Source organism: Hemitrygon akajei, chromosome 11 (assembly GCF_048418815.1).
Source record: "Hemitrygon akajei chromosome 11, sHemAka1.3, whole genome shotgun sequence".
Classification (NCBI taxonomy): Eukaryota; Metazoa; Chordata; class Chondrichthyes; order Myliobatiformes; family Dasyatidae; genus Hemitrygon; species Hemitrygon akajei.
This window is the reverse complement of record NC_133134.1, coordinates 141,844,536-141,864,518: the sequence shown is the minus strand read 5'-3', so window position 1 is coordinate 141,864,518 and position 19,983 is coordinate 141,844,536. Positions and strand designations below refer to the sequence as shown.

The 19,983-nt window shown below is 39.5% G+C and overlaps 1 protein-coding gene across 2 annotated transcripts in view; it reads left to right on the top strand.

Annotated features, from left to right (window-relative positions):
• The window catches only part of LOC140736082 (zinc finger and BTB domain-containing protein 46-like), a 97,444-nt gene that overhangs the window by 64,390 nt on the left and 13,071 nt on the right, over positions 1-19,983 (top strand). For both annotated transcript variants that reach the window (XM_073061824.1, XM_073061825.1), the window contains exons 4-7: positions 5,428-5,682; positions 17,924-18,087; positions 18,337-18,400; positions 18,485-18,853. In XM_073061824.1, the coding sequence (XP_072917925.1) occupies positions 5,428-5,682; positions 17,924-18,087; positions 18,337-18,400; positions 18,485-18,853 (852 nt within the window). The remainder of the gene's footprint in view (positions 1-5,427; positions 5,683-17,923; positions 18,088-18,336; positions 18,401-18,484; positions 18,854-19,983) is intronic.

The following is a 19,983-nucleotide window of genomic DNA, read 5'->3' as shown; positions in this document are numbered from 1 at the left end:
GTGCTTTGTGTTGGGGAGTGCTTTACCCTTGATGGACTATGTCATATCTACTACTTTTTGTAGGATTTTCTGTTCAAGGGCATTGGTGTTTCCATACCAGATAGTGATGCAGCCAGTTAATCTACTCTCCACCACACTCATATAGAAGTTTGTCGAAGTTTTAGATGTCATGCTGAATCTACACAAACTCCGAAGAAAGTAGTGGTATTGTTGTGCTTTCTTTGTAATTGCTGAGGACAGATCCTCTAAAGTAATAACACTGGGGAATTTAAGTTGCTGAACCTCTCCACCTCTGATCCTCCTACAGGGACTGGCTTATGGACCTCGGGTCTCCTTCTGAAATCTGGCACCAGATTTTCAGTCTTCCTCCTATATGATGATTTGTCACCACCTTTTGATTTGGCCTACAACAGCAGTGTCGTCAGCATACTTGAATATAGCATTGGAGCTATGCTTAGCCACAAAGTCATAAGTGTAAAGTGAGTAAGCAGGATTCAATCAGCAGAGAAGTTCTGATTTAAATTACTGGCAAATTCCCAACACAATTGTAGTCAACAATTTTGATTCCATTAGTCAGAAGTGTACTTGTGTTGCCAATCGTGTTCAGTAACAGCACTCTTCTCTACCTGTAGATGAGGGAGTAAACTGGAATGTTTCATATGCTGGTGATTATTTTTGACTTTTTGGCATTATTTGGAAGAATTGGATCTTCAATACTTAAAATTATGGAGCAGTACAACACATAAACAGGACCTTTGGACCAATGAGTCCTTGCTGACTACAGTGCCTACCCATCTAGTTCCTGTGCTTGGCCCATTTCCCTTTATGCCCTGCCTCTCCACCTACGCACCGAAGTGCTTCTTAAACAATGCCTCAAAGTATTCCCCTTAGGTTCTTTTTAAATCTTTTCACCCTTCATCCTAAACCAATGTCCCCTAATTCTGGACTGCCCTACTCTGAGGGAAAGACTATGGACATCCATTTTATCTAATTATCTCATAATTTTAAACATTTCTATAAGATTGCCACACATTCTAAAAAAAAAGATCTAACCTAGTTGACCTCTCCCTATACCAAAGGCTGCCTTGTCCTGGCAGTTTCCTTGTAAAGCTTCTCTGCACTCTCCAGTTTAATCACATCTTATAACAATGTGACCAAATCAGGAGCCAGTACTTTTATTGTGACCTCACCAACAACTTTTGCAACTGCAGTATAATGTCTTAATTCCAATATTTGATGGTCTGACTGATGAAGGCCCTATTCACAATTTTGTCTATCTGTAACACCTCGATCAATGAACAATATGCTGTACTCTTAGGTCGCTCTTTCTATTACACTTCCTAGTGTCCAGCTGTTCATTGTATAAGTCATACACTGGTTTAACTTTCTAAAATGCATCATCTCACTAATCTACATGGAAATCCATTTGCCACTCTGCAACCTACTTCCCTAACTGATCGAGATCCCTTTTTAATCTATGATAAACTTTTCTACTCTCAGTCACAGCTTTTAATTTTATGTCACCTGCACGCTTTCTGATCAAATCTGTGTATTTACTTCCAAGTAATTTAAATAAAGAATACAAGAATCCCAGCTCCAACCCTTATAATATGCCATAGCATTGACCTCCATTCTAAGAGAGAACCTTCAAACACCACCCTCTGCTTCCAACTTTTCAGCCAATTTTGAATCGATTTGAATTCCAGGCAACCTAATCCTCCAAACTATCCTACTATGTAGGAACTTGTTGAAGGCCTTACTAAAGTCTACAAAAGCAACATCTGTTGCTGTACCCTCATCTACTTTTTCGGGTATCTCACGTCACCTACAGATAACGCTGCACCAACAACGTAGATAGCTAGGATGCTACATCAGTGGTTGACTTCAACTGATGAAGGACTACACAAATGCTGGTAGATTCTGTCCCTCAGAATTCTGTGCAGTAACTTCTCCGCTACTGATGTTAGGCTGATCAGTTTGTAGTTCCCTGTCTTTTTCTTGCTACCCTTCTTAAACAATAGAACAGCATTAGCCAAAATTAGCATAGGTTAACTTGTAATCACATTGTAATTTATGGACCATAACTAATTAACAGCGACCATAACTAATTAAAGTTTTACAAAAATAAATTAATAATGTTAAAATCTCAAGTACTCTTTAAATCTTCATTTGTGTGTGGCACTTTTTCTTGGGCTGGTAGCTCCCAGTGGAGCTTAGGCTTTTGATGACCTCCTGTCTCTGTTGTCTGAAGTCGATGGCATCACTTTCAAAATGCTGGAGGAACTCAGCAGATTAGGCAGCATCTATGGAAAAGAGTAAACAGTTGATGTTTCGGGCTGAGACCCTTTTCCATAAGAAAAGGATGAGGTTTTTCATTCTAGAACGAAGGAGATGTGCTCCTTTTTCAAAGAAAGGGGCTTCCCTTCCACCATCAACGCTGCCCTCAACCACATCTCTTCCATTTTACGCATGTATGCTCTTGCTCCGTCCTCCTGCCACGCTACCAGGGATTGGGTTCCTGTTGTCCTCACCTACCACCCTACCAGCCTTCGTATCCAGCACATAATTCTACGAAACTTCCGCTACCTCCAACTGGATCCCAGCACAAAACATACAACCCCCCCCCCCCACTTCCTGCTTTCTGCAGGGATCACTCCCTATGCGACTCCCTTATCCATTCATCCCTCTCTACTGATCTCCCTCCTGGCACTTATCCTTGCAACTGGATCAAGTGTTTCACCTGCCCCTCTACCTCCTCCCTCACTACCATTCTCGGCCCCAAACAGTCCTTCCAGATGAAGTGACACTTCACTTGTGAGTCTGTTGGGGTCATATACTGTGTTCGGTGATCCCATTGTGGCCTTTTGTATATTGGTGAGACCTGACATAGATTGGGCGACTGCTTCGCTGAACATCTACGCTCTGTTCTCTAAAACAAGTGGGATCTCCCAGTGGCCACCCATTTTAATTCCACTTCCCATTCCCATTCTGGTATGTCCATCCATGGCCTTCTCCACTTTTGGGACAAGGCCACACTTAGGTTGGAGGAACACCACCTTATATTCTGTTTGGATAGCTTCCAACCTGATGGCATGAACATCAATGTTTCAAACTTCCAGTAATGACCCCCCCCCCCCACCATTTCCCATCCCATTGTCCCTTTCTCATGTTATCTCCTTGCCCGCCCATCGCCTCCCTCTGGTGCTCCTCCCCCTTTCTTTCATGGCCTTCTGTCTTTTTTAACATTCAACTTCCAAGTACCGTAGATTCCGGACTACAGAGCGCACCTGATTAAAAGCCGCTGGCTCTAATTTTAGAAATAAAATCAATTTTTTACTTGTAAAGGCCGCACCGGATTTTAGGCCGCACCGGATTTTCGGCCGCAGGTGTCCCACGTTGTAATATGAGATATTTACACAGAAAGATATTACACGTGAGGATTTTTTAACTTTTAATTAAATCCATATGGTAACAAAAACAAATACATATTGCAAATGCTTTTTTTCGAACCGTGCCCGTAACGCGGCTACTTTTAAATATACGTTGCGTATACTTCTTTACTGAACAACATTCCAATATCTCCTAACGACTGGTAAAAAATATATATACTGCAGCCTACCAGGAAAAGTTATTGATCGCCTTTAACTTAAAAGCAGCGTTCGCTCAGATCCAAAGCTGCTCGCGTAATGCGCTCCCTCCCTCTGTCCCGTTTTATCGCAAACGGCATTTTTCCCACAAGACGCGGCGAAACCGGGTGTGACGTCATAGCATCCCGCGATGTAGTACAGAAAACAAATATAGTTAAAACTCTTCTAACTTTAACTAGAAAATGAATTACTAAGCGAAAATATTATAAACTAAATAACTGCCATAAAGGCAGCACAATGCTTTTCTTCGAGTGTTTTCCATGTTGATGAGGGTGAGTACAAATGACTGATTTACAATAATTTAATTGTGAAAGTGCGCTTGATTTATCGTACAATTTCATTGGACCTCTGTGAACTACTCATCAATTTTATTGGTCTACTGTTACGAGGCAAAATGTTTTCGGCGGCATGAAAAAAAATAATACATTAGCCGCTCCATTTTAAAGGCCGCAGAGTTCAAAGCTGTTCAAAATGTGGGAAAAAAGTAGCGGCTTAAAATCCGGAATCTACGGTATTTGCTTCATCCCTCCCCTTCCAAGTTTCACCTATCACCTGGCATTTCTCTCTCTCTTCCCCTCCCCCTTTCAAATCTACTCCTCAGCTTTTTTTTCTCCTGGGCTGCTGAGTTCCTCCAGCATTTTATGTGGGTTGCCTGGATTTCCAGCATTTACAAATTTTCTCTTGTTTGCTGCCTGACCTGCTTTGTTCCTCCAGCATTTTGTTTGTGTTACCTTGGATATCCAGTATCTGCAGATTTTCTCTTGTCTAAAGTACGGTTGGAGCTCATAAATGTTTCTGTAACCCATTGTATCTGCTGTACAGGGGATTGGCCTATACAGCTTCACCATAGCCCTGTTGGCCAGCCTAGCCTGTTTCCACCTCTCGTGATGGGAATGTATTGTTGGACTTTGAGAGGTCATGTGTGGCACAAAAATATAATAAAAAAAATTGCTGAAAATGTTCAGTGAGTTATGTTGCAATCCATAGAAAGAAACAGTTAATGTTTCGGGTTGAAGACTCTTTGATTGAACTGTGAGGGAGAGGAAATGAATCATTTTTAAATTGCAGAGAGGGTGGAGGAGGTTTGGATGGGACCAAGGGAATATCTGTGATGGGCGAGGTCAGGGTTGATGTGCGGTTAAACTATTGATGAAGTCATCTGGTTGATGGCTTAATGAGAGCAGTTAGAACACACACAGCCAAATTCTATTTAGCAGTTGTGAGATGTGGACAGATGGAGAGCATGACCACAGAAAAAGGGTACATGAAAACTGAAATACAGAATCTCCTATGCTACTGCATTTAATGGGTTTTGTATAAATTTGTTCTCATGTTTCAACTACTCGCTTCTTGCGATGTTCATTTTTAAAAATCACTCAATTAACCTATCATGTGGATAACTTCAGCTCGTATCCCTCCCTCCATCATAAAAATTTACAGTTGAACTGTTTTCTTTTTTCTGGATGTGGAGGAAGGGTGTTTAACCTGATATTTAAGCTGTTTTTTCCTTTTCAAACATGCTCCCTAACCTTTGTGTTTTTTCACAATTCCAGCATCAATAGTCCTTGATTTTCAGTAACGTGTAATTTGATTGCTGCACTCGGAAATGAATAATCACTTTCATTTACATTCCTGTTCTTTGAAGTAGCTGCAGTGGTGCAGCAAGCACTAAGAACGTTACTCCACTTGTATGATCCTTTATATTCTCATTAATAAACTCATATTAAGATTCATCTGCGTTACTCCTAAATGCACTGATTGCAACCTTGTTTTCCTTTAGGTGTGGATGTCACTGAACCAAGTAGTTCTGATAGTAGGGGAGACAGATCTGATTTTTGTCAGAATCCAGAGGAACCGCTGGCTGGTGTAGAATCAAATTATCTTTCTCAGTTTGTTGCGTCCGTGAAAGAAGAACAGCAGGCATCTACAGTGGCTAACCTGAGAGCTGCACTTCTGAGCAAGCATAACTTCTTGTCTGTCAAGTCAGACCAACCAGGAGAAGATAATCCTATTATTTTCGAGTACTTGCCTAAAGGTAAAGCATTTTAATAAAATGTATGCAGCATGTGGTAAATTGCATAAAATCTGTTACATCAAATTTAAAGGAACGTGATTTTAAAAACTTCTTTGTCATCCATGAACATTTGCTTTGTCTTCAATGGGAAAATTTTCCTTAGTTGCTATTTCAGCTTTTTATACCATCACTGTCTTAAACAAATTAGAAATCTTATTCCCTATATGTGTTGAATTGATAAGGTGCTTCTGGCACCATACATACTCCATCCCATGAGATATCTCTCCTCTCCATCTGCTGACACCTCCCCTTGACCCTCTTCCCCTCCTTTACACCTCGCCCACAACCACCCCTCTGTGCCCCTCTTGGCCCCCCTGTCAAATAGTGTCTTGTCATAACTTAAATGGTAGTTGTGAGCAGTTTATCTCTCCTAGGTAGATAAATGAATGAAAGTTTTTCATCAGCCTGCAGAGAAATCTGGTTGTGAGCAGTTGTCATATCTGGTGGAATTTATGGATTGAGTGGAGATGAAAGGGTTTAGTTGACAACTCAGTTATACAAATTTTTTTTCCTTATTATTGAAAGCAAAGTTGGTCTAATGTTTTAATACGTTGTCACTAGAAAGTCGAATTTTGGTACTTAAGGTCCTGAAACATAATAGATTTATTTATGCTTAAAATGTGGTAAAGGAGCCTTGCTGATTCAAGAGCCAGCATCCATTCGTCATGTGAAGCTGTTGGTGCATGGTCAATAATTAGGTCAAAGGCTTAAATCTTGGAGGATAAACTTCAGGAAGTGGAGATCAATGAAATTGATACTGTTTTGGGAGGGTCACTGCTTAACAGTGTACTGAAGTGAGATGAATTTTGAATGCCCAGTCTCATTGAGAGATTCTTGCAGTCTTGGATAGCGTTGGTGTGTGACTGAAGAGATAATGGAAAGAAATAGTGAGACAATTTTCTGTCAGTATTAGTTAAGTGGATTCACAACAGTGAGTAAAACAAACTGACTTGAGAAAGAGTTCCATGCTATTGGAAATTCTGTCTTTCCGATTAAATATGAAACTGAGTACATCTAATCGATGTGCATGGGGAAGGAAGGAAAGAATGAATGAATGGAGTCTGCTTTAGAAACATATGTGAACAGATTCAAGTCAGGCTGGTCTGAATGAATACCCAATCTTTTGGCTGGTTTAGTTGATAATCAGGCAGGGAAAGTATGTTAAAGCCAATGGACTTTTGTTTACAAGGTCACAATGGCATCAGCAAATGAGGATTCCTTGGTGACATCTTTTAGATTGTCAATTATTTAACTTTTTCTCCTTCTACTTATTCTTATCTTAATTATGTTTTTGAAACCATTGGAGCCTGTGACTTAGTTTGAAGCTCGATTGAGTGATCTAGCGTTGCTGTCCCTGAGAAAATTCCAGGAGAGAGTATGAGCACGAGCTGTCATGATCAACTCTATTTCTCGCTGACTGAAGCGTCAAGGAAGATTGGATCGTTGAGGCAAATGCAGACGAGAGGCGAGCCACTCTGTTTAGCGGTCACTCTCTATGGAAGGCAGTGTCCAGTGGTTGCTCTCCGCGGAAGCGGCGTCGAGTGGTCGCTCTCCGCGGAAGGCGGCGTCGAGTGGTCGCTCTCCGCGGAAGCGGCGTCGAGTGGTCGCTCTCCGCGGAAGGCGGCGTCGAGTGGTCACTCTGTGGAAGGCTTTGTTGCTCTCTATGTTGTCAAGTTGCTGCTCTCTATGGAAACAGTGCCACTGTATCTCTATGGAAGGTCTATGTTTGAGCTGTCGCTCTCCTCGGTGGCAGAATGTTACCGAAATTCTAAGATTTTTGTGATTATTGGTGTGGACCGTAGTTCATATTAGTCTCCTTCAGCTTTCTTTCCTGTTGCCGATTTGTATGTTGGGGGTTGGGGTTTGATGTTCTTGTTAGTGTTTTTCACTGTGGACAATCTGTTGGTTTTTTGTGTGTGGGAGAGTGGGTTGGGAGTTTTATGTTATTGTTGCTGTGTTTTTCCCATGTGGGCGATATTTTAGTTTTTTTGCATGGTTGGTGTTTTGGTGCTTGAAGTTCTAGCTTCCATTTTGCATGTGGGCGATCTGTTAGTTTTAGTGTGAGGGATGGTGTTGGGGGTATGGAGTTTGCAAGTTTTTGTTTCTTTTTGTGCAGGTGTTGGGTTGATGTCTTTTTCAATGACATCTATGGCTTGTTTTGTGGCTACTTGAAGATGAATTTCAGAGTTGTGTTCTGCATGCATACTTTGATGATAAAGTGAACCTTTGAAATTCAAATGATTTGGAATACTACTCCATTCCAATGCAAGGTTGCAATAAAAAGTTGACTAGTTACTGCACCAGTTGGTGCAGAGGGCTAAGGTACAATGCATGAAGGCACCGGGTAGTTAACAATGCCAAACTCCCGAATTTCCCAGAAGAAAGGTTCAGATCGAAATAGTTTGTCATTGAATGTCAATTAATTTCTGTGGGGCACAGCAGCATTCTTAGTGTTCAGAATGCTATCAGCTTTTTTGTCAGTCTTGATCATGGGACGGCATTACAATGGAATCTAAGCTGATTTTTAAATCATAGAATCAAAGTTATAATATAGTGCAACCATTGTATTTAAACTAGTGCATGCTTATCTTAACTCATCAGTTCAAATGTATGTTTGTCTTTTCTATTGGCAGTGATAAACAGATAAAATGGAGTTTCCTCCACTTTATCCTGGTTTTTGTAAGCTGTCTGAACCCACAAAATGAAAGCTGGTTATCAGTATTGAAAGCTTTTTCATACTGAGGAAAGGTACTGATGATGACAGCACAATATCTAGGAGGTTAAATTTTCATTGAAAGATGATTTAGGATAGGGGTGTTCTGGATTTACTTGGTTTTCATCCCATATATTCTGTGTTGCTGTCACTTCCCCACTCAGGCTGTATTGTTCTCCAGTGAATTCCCTTTGCAAGGAAACCGTTGATCCTTTGTATAAGGACTTCAAGATAGCAGTAAGAAACTGGATTTAATCTGACTGACTGACATGGAACTCAGTGTACAAAATCCAGAACTCGTTTTTATAGTAACCATCAAGATACAGAAGTTAAAATGAGAAATCATTAAGTAGAAGATATTTTATTTTTCAAGAAACAGATTTTGCTCCTCACAACACAGAAAGCAGCTGATATAGAAGGACACCAGCGCATTTTCTTCAATGGCTGGCAGCTGGGGTTGAAACAAAGAAGAAACTTAATCAATTGGAACAAGAAAAGAGTTTAATCTATTTTATTTCCAGAAAATAATTGATGCCTCATTGTTTAATTTGCTACTTTTGGGTCTTACGTTACTCTGCTCCTAACTATATGACTTGACTTTTTTCAAATTTAAAGTCTCAGTTTGTACTATTTTAAGTTGGATAAATTTTAAACTGAAACGTCAAGGATGTTCTTTCAGTGGTTTATTCTGCATATTGTGGTGCTCAGGTATATCTTCTAAAAAGATGAGATGTGGAATCAAAAATGGCAGTTGCTGTTGATTTAAATGGACTGTTGTGGAAACTGGTATTTCTTTGAGACTGAGGAAAGTAAATTGCAACAGATGGAGGAGCAACATGACTAACAGAAATTGTGCCTCAGCGTGATGCATTCAGATTGTAATTGTAATGCCATGTCAGAACAAAAGTAGTGTTTGAAATTTAGAATTGTTGCTTGACCTATTTTGAAGGTGAATGGTGAGATATCTTGGAGAAGGCAATTTTGTGTATGAAGTGTTATTTTTGTGTCATGAAACTATTATTTACTTAATGTTGCTATAATGATTTTTCAATATGTTACATTTAAATAGTAACCACAGGAGCTCTATGTTGTTTGTATGTGTGGTATATATTTGTGTCTGTAGTGTGCCTGCAGAGAAAATTCTAGTTTGTGAATTTGAATTGGACCAATCCATTAGTTATGCTCTGTTACATATATTTCAACCAAACTGGAACTACTGATCTGAGATTGGTAAACATGGCTCACCTTTTAAACCTGTATGTCACTAAGACCATTTGAGTGTTTTCCTGAAGTCAGCAACTCTATTTTTAACTGCCATTTAAAAAATAATAGAACGTTATAGGCTTGTGCCTTTCATTTTAAAAATTGCTGTCAAGTTGTTCTGTCTGAATGAAAATGGACAAAGTGATTAAAGCAGAAATATGCTTGTGCTGAAAGTCAATTCACTTGAAAGTTTGTGCAATATAAAAGAATCAGGTTTATTATCATCGGCATGTGATGTGAAATTTGTTAACTGAGCAGCAGCAGTTCAATGCAATACATAATCTAGCAGAGAGAAAAAAATAATAAATAAAATAAGATAATGATAATCAATAAACAGGTAAATCAATTACGTATATTGAATAGATTAAATAAAGTGCAAAAGCAGAAATTCTGTATGTTTAAAAAAAGAGTGAGGTAGTAACCAAAGATTAAATGTCCATTTAGGAATCGGATGGCAGAGGGGAAGAAGCTGTTCCTGAATCACTGAGTGTGTGCCTTCAGGCTTCTGTACCTCCCACCATAACAGTGAGAAAAGGGCATGCCCTGGGTGCTGGAGGTCCTTAATAATGGACGCTGCCTTTTTGGGACAATGCTCCCTAAAGATGTCATGGGTGCTTTGTAGGCTAGTACCCAAGATGACTAGATTAGATTTACAACCTTCTGCAGCTTCTTTCAGTCCTTTGCAGCAGCCCCTCCATACTAGACAATGATGTGGCCTCCATAGAAGTTTTTGAGTTTATTTGTTGACATACTAAATTTCTTCAACCTCCTAATAGACAATAGACAGTAGGTGCAGGAGTAGGCCATTCAGCCCTTCTAGCCAGCACCACCATTCACTGTGATCATGGCTGATCATACACAACCAGTACCCCGTTCCTGCCCTCTCCCCATATCCCTTGACCCCACTATCTGTAAGAGCTCTATCTAACTCTGTCTTGAATGCATCCAGAGACTTGGCCTCCACTGCCTTCTGGGGCAGAGCATTCCACATATCCACCACTCTCTGGGTGAAAAAGTTTTTCCGCATCTCTGTTCTAAATGGCCTACCCCTTATTCTTAAACTGTGGCCTCTAGTTCTGGACTCACCCATCAGCGGGAACATGCTTCCTGCCTCCAGTGTGTCCAGTTCCTTAATAATCTTATATAATCTTATATGTTTCAATCAAAGTATAATGAAGTATAGTCACTGTCTTCCCTTCTTTATAACTGCATTGATATGTTGGGACCCGGTTAGGTCCTCAGAGATCATGACACCCAGGAACTTGAAACTGCTCACTCTCTCCACTTCTGATTCCTCCATGAGGATTGGTATGTGCTCCTTCAACTTACCCTTCCTGAAGCCCACAATCAGCTCTTTCGTCTTACTGACGTTGAGTGCCAGGTTGTTGCTGCAGTGCCACTCCACTAAGTTGGCATTTCTCACTCCTGTATGCCCTCTCGTCACCACCTAAGATTCTACCAACAATGGTTGTGTCATCAACTAATTTATAGATTGTATTTGAGCTATGCCTAGCCACACAATCGTGTGTGTGTGTGTGTGTGTGTATATATATGTATATATATATATATATGTGTGTGTGTATGTATATATGTATGTATGTATGTGTGTATGTATATATGTATGTATGTGTGTATATGTGTGTGTGTATATCAGAGCAGTGGGCTAAGCACACACCCCTGAGGTGTGCCAGTGCTTAAGTCAGCAATTATCTTTAAAAGGAAAAGGGCATTCTTCACAATGCAAGTGTCTTCAATTGTTTGAAACAGCTGATCTAATATACTTTAAAGTTAATCATTATGTTGTTTCTTTAAGTTGTCTCTATGCAGGTGCCCAAGATATTAGGATTCAGTTGACTTGTTATGTATGCCCAATTATCAGTTTTTAATATAGAAATCAGTAAAACATTGATTGAGCAGATAGGTTTGTATTTCAGGGGACTAAACTGAGTGGAAGGGAAGATTGAGTGTTACTGATTTAAATTTAAATTTCCAAATTAAGAAGCAGTGACTGGTTACTATACCATTTTAAATGGTATTAAATGACCTTTTTTACTAAGAGGAGATAAATATCAACATGAATCATTTTTGGCATTTTAAAGGAGAGCTTTTTTTTAAACATAAGCACGAGATTCTGCAAGCTTGAAATCCAGAGTAACGTATAAAATGCTGGAGGAACTCGGCAAATCATATTGTCCTGATGAAGGGCCTCAGTCTGAAATCCTGACCTGCTGTGTCCCTCCACCATTTCAAATATGTTACTCTTTTTTTTACATGCTGCTTTAATATGAACCTCTGTAGTTTGAACGTTGACTAGTACGGACATAGTTGATTCACCGTTTATACTTTGTTTACAGTGATGGCAGAATCTTCCCCACTTTGTGAAATGTTCAATTTTTCACAACTATATTTTTCATTAATATGGAACCATCTACTGCTTTGCTTTCTTGAAGAAATTGAACAAATATAGTCAGGATGGTAAATGGAGTCAGGCTTTTCTTGATATAAGCAAAGGATAAAGTGGAATGGTTAGATAAGGATAAAAACAACCTTTGTTACTGGGGATTAATTTTGCTGCTTAAGTTAAAACCAGAAATTTCAAAAGCATCAACAGGTCAGAGACTATGGAAAGATAAGCAGGTAACTTTTCAAACTAATGTTAGATACACAATACTGCAGATGCTGGAATTTGGAGCAGTCAGCAGTCTTCTAGAGTCCTGATGCAGGATTTCAACCTAAAACATTGACAGTCCCTTTTCTCTCACTGACACTGCTTCACCCAATAAACTGCTCCTGCAGATTACTGCTCATATTTCAGTCAAAGCCTGTGGGGCAGTGTTGGCACTAGGATTGTTCCTTGATGAAGTAACTAGGTTGATAGATTAACAAGGGCAGTTAGAAAGGAATGTAAAAGTTGTGGAATGTAGATTTGCAGAGAATGCAAAGTAAGTTAGGCCATCCTAGTAGAGAAAAGTTACCAATCTGAACCACCCCCATTTGCTTACATTTGGCCCATATCCCTCTTAACCTTTCCTATACAGATGTCCTTTAAATGTCAAAACGTCTTTTAAAATTGTAATTGAGCCCACTTCTACCACTTCCTCTCACACCTTGTTGCACATATCTACTAACATCCCTGTTAGAAAAAGTTGCTCCTCAAGTCACCTTTACATCATTTCCCTTCTCAACTTATATCAATGCACTCCAGTGCTAGACTCCTCCACCCTGGGGAAGAGATTGACCATTCATCTTTTCATGGTGTTTTGCACCTCTATAAGGTCATCCCTCAAGCTCCTGTGATCCAGGAATAAAAGCCCAGCCTATCCAGTCTCTCTTTATAGCACAGTTTCTCCAGTCCATATAACATCCTTGTGAATCTTTTCTGCACCCTTTTCATCTTTATGAAATAGATAGGGGACCACCATATTCTTGGTGTTGCTGTAGCAACATCTTGTACAGGTGTTATGTACTGTTTCAACTTCTGTAGTTACTGCTGTGACTAGAGAAGCCAAGGCTACCAGATGTCATCTACAGCATCCTGTCCACCTGTGTCACCATTTTCAGGGACTAAACTTGTACCCCTCGGTCTTTCCAGAATTCTGTCATTTACCATGCTAGTCTAGCCTTGATGTAACTTCTCAAAATGCAGTACTTTATAATTTTTAGTTAAATTCCATCTGCCTTTTCTTGACCCATTTTTCCAGTTGACTTAGATCCTGTTATAAATTTAGATAGCCTTCACTGTTGCACCAAATTTGACGTTATCCACAAACTTATCAACCATGGCACCTGCACTCCCATCCAAACCATTAATCTAGATGAGAAACAACATTGAACTGATCCCTGTGGTACACCACTGGTCACAGACCTCTACTATCACCCTCTGGGTCTACTCAAGTCCATTCTATTTTGTTTTTGGCTAGCTGATCCTGGGTCCCATGTGATATAAACTTTAGGGCCAGCCTATCATGCAGGAGCTTGTCAAAGGTACTGGTAAAGTGCATGTAGATAATATCTACAGCCCTGTCCTCAATCCTCTTGGTCAACTCTTCCAAAAAAAATAACTCCATCTCATTTGTGAAACACAATTTCCCATGCACACATTCATGGTGATTCTTTATAAAAGAACACAGGACATAAAAACTTTGCAGCACAAAACGCTGTGGCTTTTCCACTAACTTTCCAATCAGTAATGTTAGGCTTACCAGCCAGTAGTTTACTGGCCTTTCCTTACAACCCTTCTTTAATCAGTGTACAACATTAGCACCTTTCTGTCTTGTACCTCACCCACATCTAAAGATAGTGCAAATATGTATGCCAAGGCCCCTATGATTCCGTCTTTAGCTTCCCATAATATCTGAGGATACACTTGATCAGGCCTGGGGGATTTACTCACCTTTTATGTGCCTCAAGACCTTCAACACAATGTTTCAGGACATCACTATTCCCTGAATTCTTTATATTCCATGACCTTATCCAGAGTAAATACAGACAAATATTAATTTGTTTTGCCCATTTCCATTAATAGTCCTTGAAGTCTTGCTTTTCAACCTCTGCCTAACTCCCTATATTCACTCTGCAGGACCACATCCCTTACATCACTGGTACTAATGTGCACTGTAATCTGTGGTTGTTCCCTCTTCAGTTTGACAATTTTCTGTAACTTGGCAAATCCTTGACCCTGGCATCACCATCTTAGAGTCTCATTTGTGGCTGCAGAATCTCACGTTTTTTTCATCTAACTATTGAGTCTTCTATTACAACTGTTCTTATCTCCGCCTTCCACTGTGTATCAGAGCCATTCATTGTTCTACAGATCCAGCTGGCTTTCCTGAATGCACCCGCCCCCCCACCCACCAACTGCACCCCAACAGTATCCACAATGAGATGCCTGTTAGTGAAGAGAATGGTTCACAGGGGAATGCTACACTCTGCCACTATCCCCTTTTTCCCCAGTCCCACCCCTCTTGGTAGTCATTGGGCTTAAATGTCCTTTAATGAATCTGTTGAGTAAATTGTGTTGAAATCTTTACTAATCTAAGTTTTACAGTTTCTGAATTTAAATTTAACGCAAGGAACTTAATATACACCATATCCTCGTTATATGCGTCTTCAGACTATGCGGATCCGCAGTTATGCGAGGAACCTATTTCTGGCGACCTATTTCTCCTTATATGCGTCCAAAACTCAGTTTTGTGAGGAGCACTGCTTTCCTGCCAATACAAGTCACGTGCGCACACCTCACAGTCTCATTGTTGGGATGAGAAGCACCGCTTTCCTGCCAATACAAGTCAGGTGTGCATGCTTCAGTCTCACTCCCGCCAGTCTCGCATTGGTTTTGGCAAGGTGTGGATGTGCGATCTTGCGCTCTTAAACTTTTGTTGGTTTTACCTAAAAGTTGGAAATTATAAACAGTGCGGTATCAGGTGAAGGTAACACAGCTCTGGGACGCTACTGCTGGGAACAGAATCTTGCCTTTAAAGTCCTTTTGTTGCTTGACAATGCGCCAGCTCATCCTAAGCATTTGGACAGCATTCATCCTAACGTAACAGTGCGTGTCCTGCTGCCTAACACATCATCACTGATTCAACCACTCGACCAAGGTGTGATCCACATTCAAGGCGTATTTTTTTAAAATGGTGAACTATCTCTCAGATGCTGCAAGGAACAGACGATTTTGAGAATCCCAGGAGTTTACCAACGGTGAGGGAATGGTGGAAGTTGGAACACTTGGCACAAATGGCGATAGACATGGACCCAAGTTTAGAACGGAGTCAGCATTTCAATTGTTCCCTGCCGTCAACCCTTCTTTCCTACAAGCAGATTTATGCTGAAAAACAAAATGCTGCCAAGCAAACAACCCTCACCACATTCTTCAAACTTGTCATCTCTTGCTGCCGGCAGTTCTAAGAGTTATGAGTCTTCCTTCACCCCTTGCTGTGCTTGATATGATCCTGACGACCCACAACAATCCGCGTTATCCATGTAAGCTGCCCGACACCCCAACAACCACTCATCTCCCGGAGCGAACACACCTGCCACTGTTGGTGAGTACTGTACACCTAGTATGTTAACTTTCTATGATTTATTACAATGAATATTACTTTAAATTGATTAAATATAATTCGAATGTTGCCTTGTGGTACTGCTTTTGTGTCGTATTGGTATGAAAATGTGAATAAATTACAGATAAAACATATTTAGTTAGCCCTCTGCAACACATCCCTATTTTCTCCATTTAAATAATTATTCACATTATGGGTTTTCATACCATGCGTTGACTACGAGGAACGTATTCCCCGCATATAACGAGGAATGGGGGGTATTTAGCAAAAGCAACACCAGCGATGAAATATGTTGCAATTGATTGACTTCAGCAAGCTGATGTAAGATGAAATGCAAGAGTATTTGAAGTACTTCAAATGATTAAAATGACAATTTGTTAGATTTATTTATTCAAAATAAACTTTTATAAGCCTAATTGTGCAGCAGTTTGATTTTTTTTTAAAAGCGTACGCTGTATTGACTTAAAAAGAAGTGAACATTCCAGTGAAAATGCTTCTTTGATTGCTTAAGTTCAGATTCTGAAATTCTATTCCATTTAATTCAGTGGAACTATGTATCAGAAATTGGAGTTATTGTGTTGTATTAGCATATTACATATTTAGAGCATGTCACAGAGGGTGCGATTTCTCCCCATCCTTGTTTCAGACATATAGTTTTAGTGTAGTGACTGAAACTAGATCAATTTCTTGCATCAGTTGCTTCTTCATACACACCCCAGTTTAAAAATGAGTTACTTGGACAAAAATGTCAAAATTCTTATTGATATCTAATTGCATTATTGTTGGTGGCTCAGATAAGTTTGTTAACACTGGTTTTTATTTGAAATTGCCCAAATATGTCAATCTGTAAATGCCAGTATTTTGATTGCAATGCATAACTATTAAGTATTCAATATGTGTGATTTTGATCCATGTTAAAATTAAATATTCTACTCATGTACAGTTCTTAAGGGCAATCAATTCAGCTCTTTCATATTTTATCATGATGAAGTAGCCGTAGTCAGTTGGCCATTCATTCATTGTGCATAGACTTTAGGTCGGCGCTCTACATATTCTGTGTGGCCAAGTAGTTAAGGCATTGAACTAGTGATCTGAAGGTTGTGTGTTTGAGCCCCAGCCGAGACGGCGTGTTGTGTCCTTGAGCAAGGCACTTAACCACACATTGCTCCAGTTCACCCAGCTGAAAATGGGTACCGGCAAAATGCTGGGGTTAACCCCGCGATAGACTGGTGTCCTATCCGGGGGTGGGGGGGGGGGGGTGGGTAGTCTCATACTCTCAGTCGCTTCACACCACGGAAACTGGCATAAGCACCGGCCTGATGAGCCCATAAGGCTCGGGACAGACTTTAACTAACTAACTCTACATATTGTATACTTGATTCTAATGACCTGGCTTTGGTTTGTGAAGCTGTATCTTAAAAAGGTTATGGTTCAAGTTTCTCATTTTAATGCTTACGTCTTATGGGTACAAACTTTGACCAACACTGCGAAAGATATTGGATTTCTTACCCCCTCAGGCTGATGAGAGGTTCCTTTGGAAATCAAGTCATCATAGTAACTGAAATCTGATGTTCAAGCACAAATGAATGGATTGTTCATCAATTTGAATTTCAAGTTGCAGAACTGAACATTGTATTTAAGAGACAGCAGTGGCATAATGCTTCAATTTTTCCATTATTGTTCTGAAATATTAAGAAAAAACATCGCTTATTTGTTGCCATTTGACTGCTTGTTGTACAAGATTCATGTAAGACACAAAGATGACCTGATCATAGTTTGTACTTAAGCTGCTGGTGTACTGTTTAAATAAAAACTTGCTGGAGTCATATATTGAAGCATTTTTGGTAATCTTTTTATGAAATGCATTGCAAGACTCATTAGTATTTTTAGCTTCATATGCTACATTGAAAGTTCCAATTTGTGTTCTTTAACGAGGGCAATAATTTAGTATGTTTACAGAAAACAAATCTTTGCCATAATTGCTTTAAGAATTAATAGTTTCTTGTAGCTTTTAGGCAATTTCTGTCAAACAATAGGCTCTCCCTCTTTCTCACTGGCAGAAGAGAAGCACAACAGCACTCTACTGCAGTGCATATCTTTTTTTTGGCCGAAAGCCTGCTGGTGCTAGTTTACGTGGGTGAGACTCGTTTCCTGTGTTCCTCAGGGCCTGGAAATAACTTGAATCATTCTGAAGATGCACATGATTACCAACCAAGAGATTTGTCTCTACTGACTTCCCAATTTCCAGCACAGAGTCCTCGGATGTTGCAGTGTGAAGAAGCTTCACCGGAACAAATCTCACAGAAGCAAGCTGACTCCCCGCTGCAGGTAAAAATTATAACAATTATTTGAAAAGCTACAAGTAGAAATTTATATTTAAGGATTGTTGAACTTTAATTGGGCAAGGGTTAATAATTTGTATGCAAATTAATAATTGTTACCATGTCCCATGGAAATGCAGTTCAATACAGTTATAGCCCATTTAAAAATATTGTATAATATTTTCAGCACATAATTTATATTTTCACATATATCATGCATGATTCATTATTAACTTGTATTATTTTACAATCACAGGTCAAGGTAGATAGTACTGAGGGAATCCTGCCATTGTCAAGATCATATGGAAATGAACATTCAGGTATAGTCAGCATGTTTCAAATTAGCATAAACTTTTCACCATACTAAGTTTGCTGTAAAATTTAATAATATTTCCTTCTCTAAGGCCTTGACACCAGTAATGCAGAGGGCTCCTTAAAAGATGAAGAGGCAGAAATGGAGACCAGCTTCTTTCCAGACAGAAGTTCAAAGAGTTCCACTTGCACATCAACTACCAGCTGGCATCAAGAAGAGCTTGCTTGTAGATTCTGCAGAATGAAATTCAGCGACGCAGAAAAGCACACAGAACACGAATATCAGCATGCCTTAAAGATGTTGCCAGTTGAAACTTCTGAACATATGAAGCCAACCCTTACAGCCATGAGCATTCATGTATTTCCTGTGCAAGCACTCCGGTACAAGTGCTCAAAGTGTCCTGCCAGCTTCACGCTGAAATCAAATGCTGAACGTCATGAGAAGACTGTCCACTACAAACGTAAAAATTTGCAATGTTCATTTTGCCTGAAACCTTTCCGCGATAAAACTGATTTAAATCGTCATGTTGCATCGGTGCATACATGTGAACGTGCTTTTGTGTGTAGTACTTGTGGAAAGAGTTTTGGCGTACAGAAAAATCTAATAAATCACATGAGATTTTGTGATCAGGGTAGTACTCAAGAAAGTACTGAGCTTTCTGACCAGGTTTTGGATAGTCAAGTCCTTAAAAATGAGGAGGAGCTTGATTGTTGTAATGATATACCAGTACTTGATTCCCAGTAGCACTTCTCTACAACCTAATTAATCTGAATTGTCAGGGAAATTCTATAGAACCACAGAACATTACAGCACAACTAGGTATATATTTTTTAAAAAAAAGTGAATTTTGCTCTTGTTTCCTCTTTTCTGTAAATTAATAACTTGGATAGTCTTCAGCAGTTATAGGAAGTACACTTATATTTTGTTACCTGGTGCACTTGATCAGGCTTTTTCTATTTCTTGGTGACAATAAGTTATTCTTCTCCTATATCTTTGCATATGTGGAAAGATTGACTTTGCAGGGCAAAGTTACATTTTTAGCTTATGCTTTTTTAATATGAATAAGTGTCATGAACTGAAATGGATGAATACATATTTTATTTTTTCAGCAAGATCTGTATATTAAGTAATTTACTGTGTGTTTTTAATTATCAGTGATCTAATCTTAGAGTCATACGGGACAGAAATAGGGTCTTTAGCCCAAATCATCCACACTGACCGAGATATCTGTCTGAGCCAGTTGCATTTATCTGCGTTTGACCTATATCACTCTGTCTTTTCTATCCATGTGCCTGTTCTAATGTCTTTTAAATCTTCGGACTCTGAGAAAATTGTTGGAACACTATCATGTTTTCTTTGTTACATGTTTTAATTTTTTTGCCTATCCAATTAAGTTTAGATTTTCTGTTAAATGAAAATTTTTAGACTAGAGGCTTTCTTAATTCGTTTTGCTTTAAGGTGTGTAATGGGGCTGTCTCGGAAATAAGTTAAAAAAATATATACCATATACTGCTTTGTAAAAGTATTCAGACCCCAACCCTTTTGTTCACATAAGTGAGTAATGCAACCAGGGATTTTGATCATTTTAAT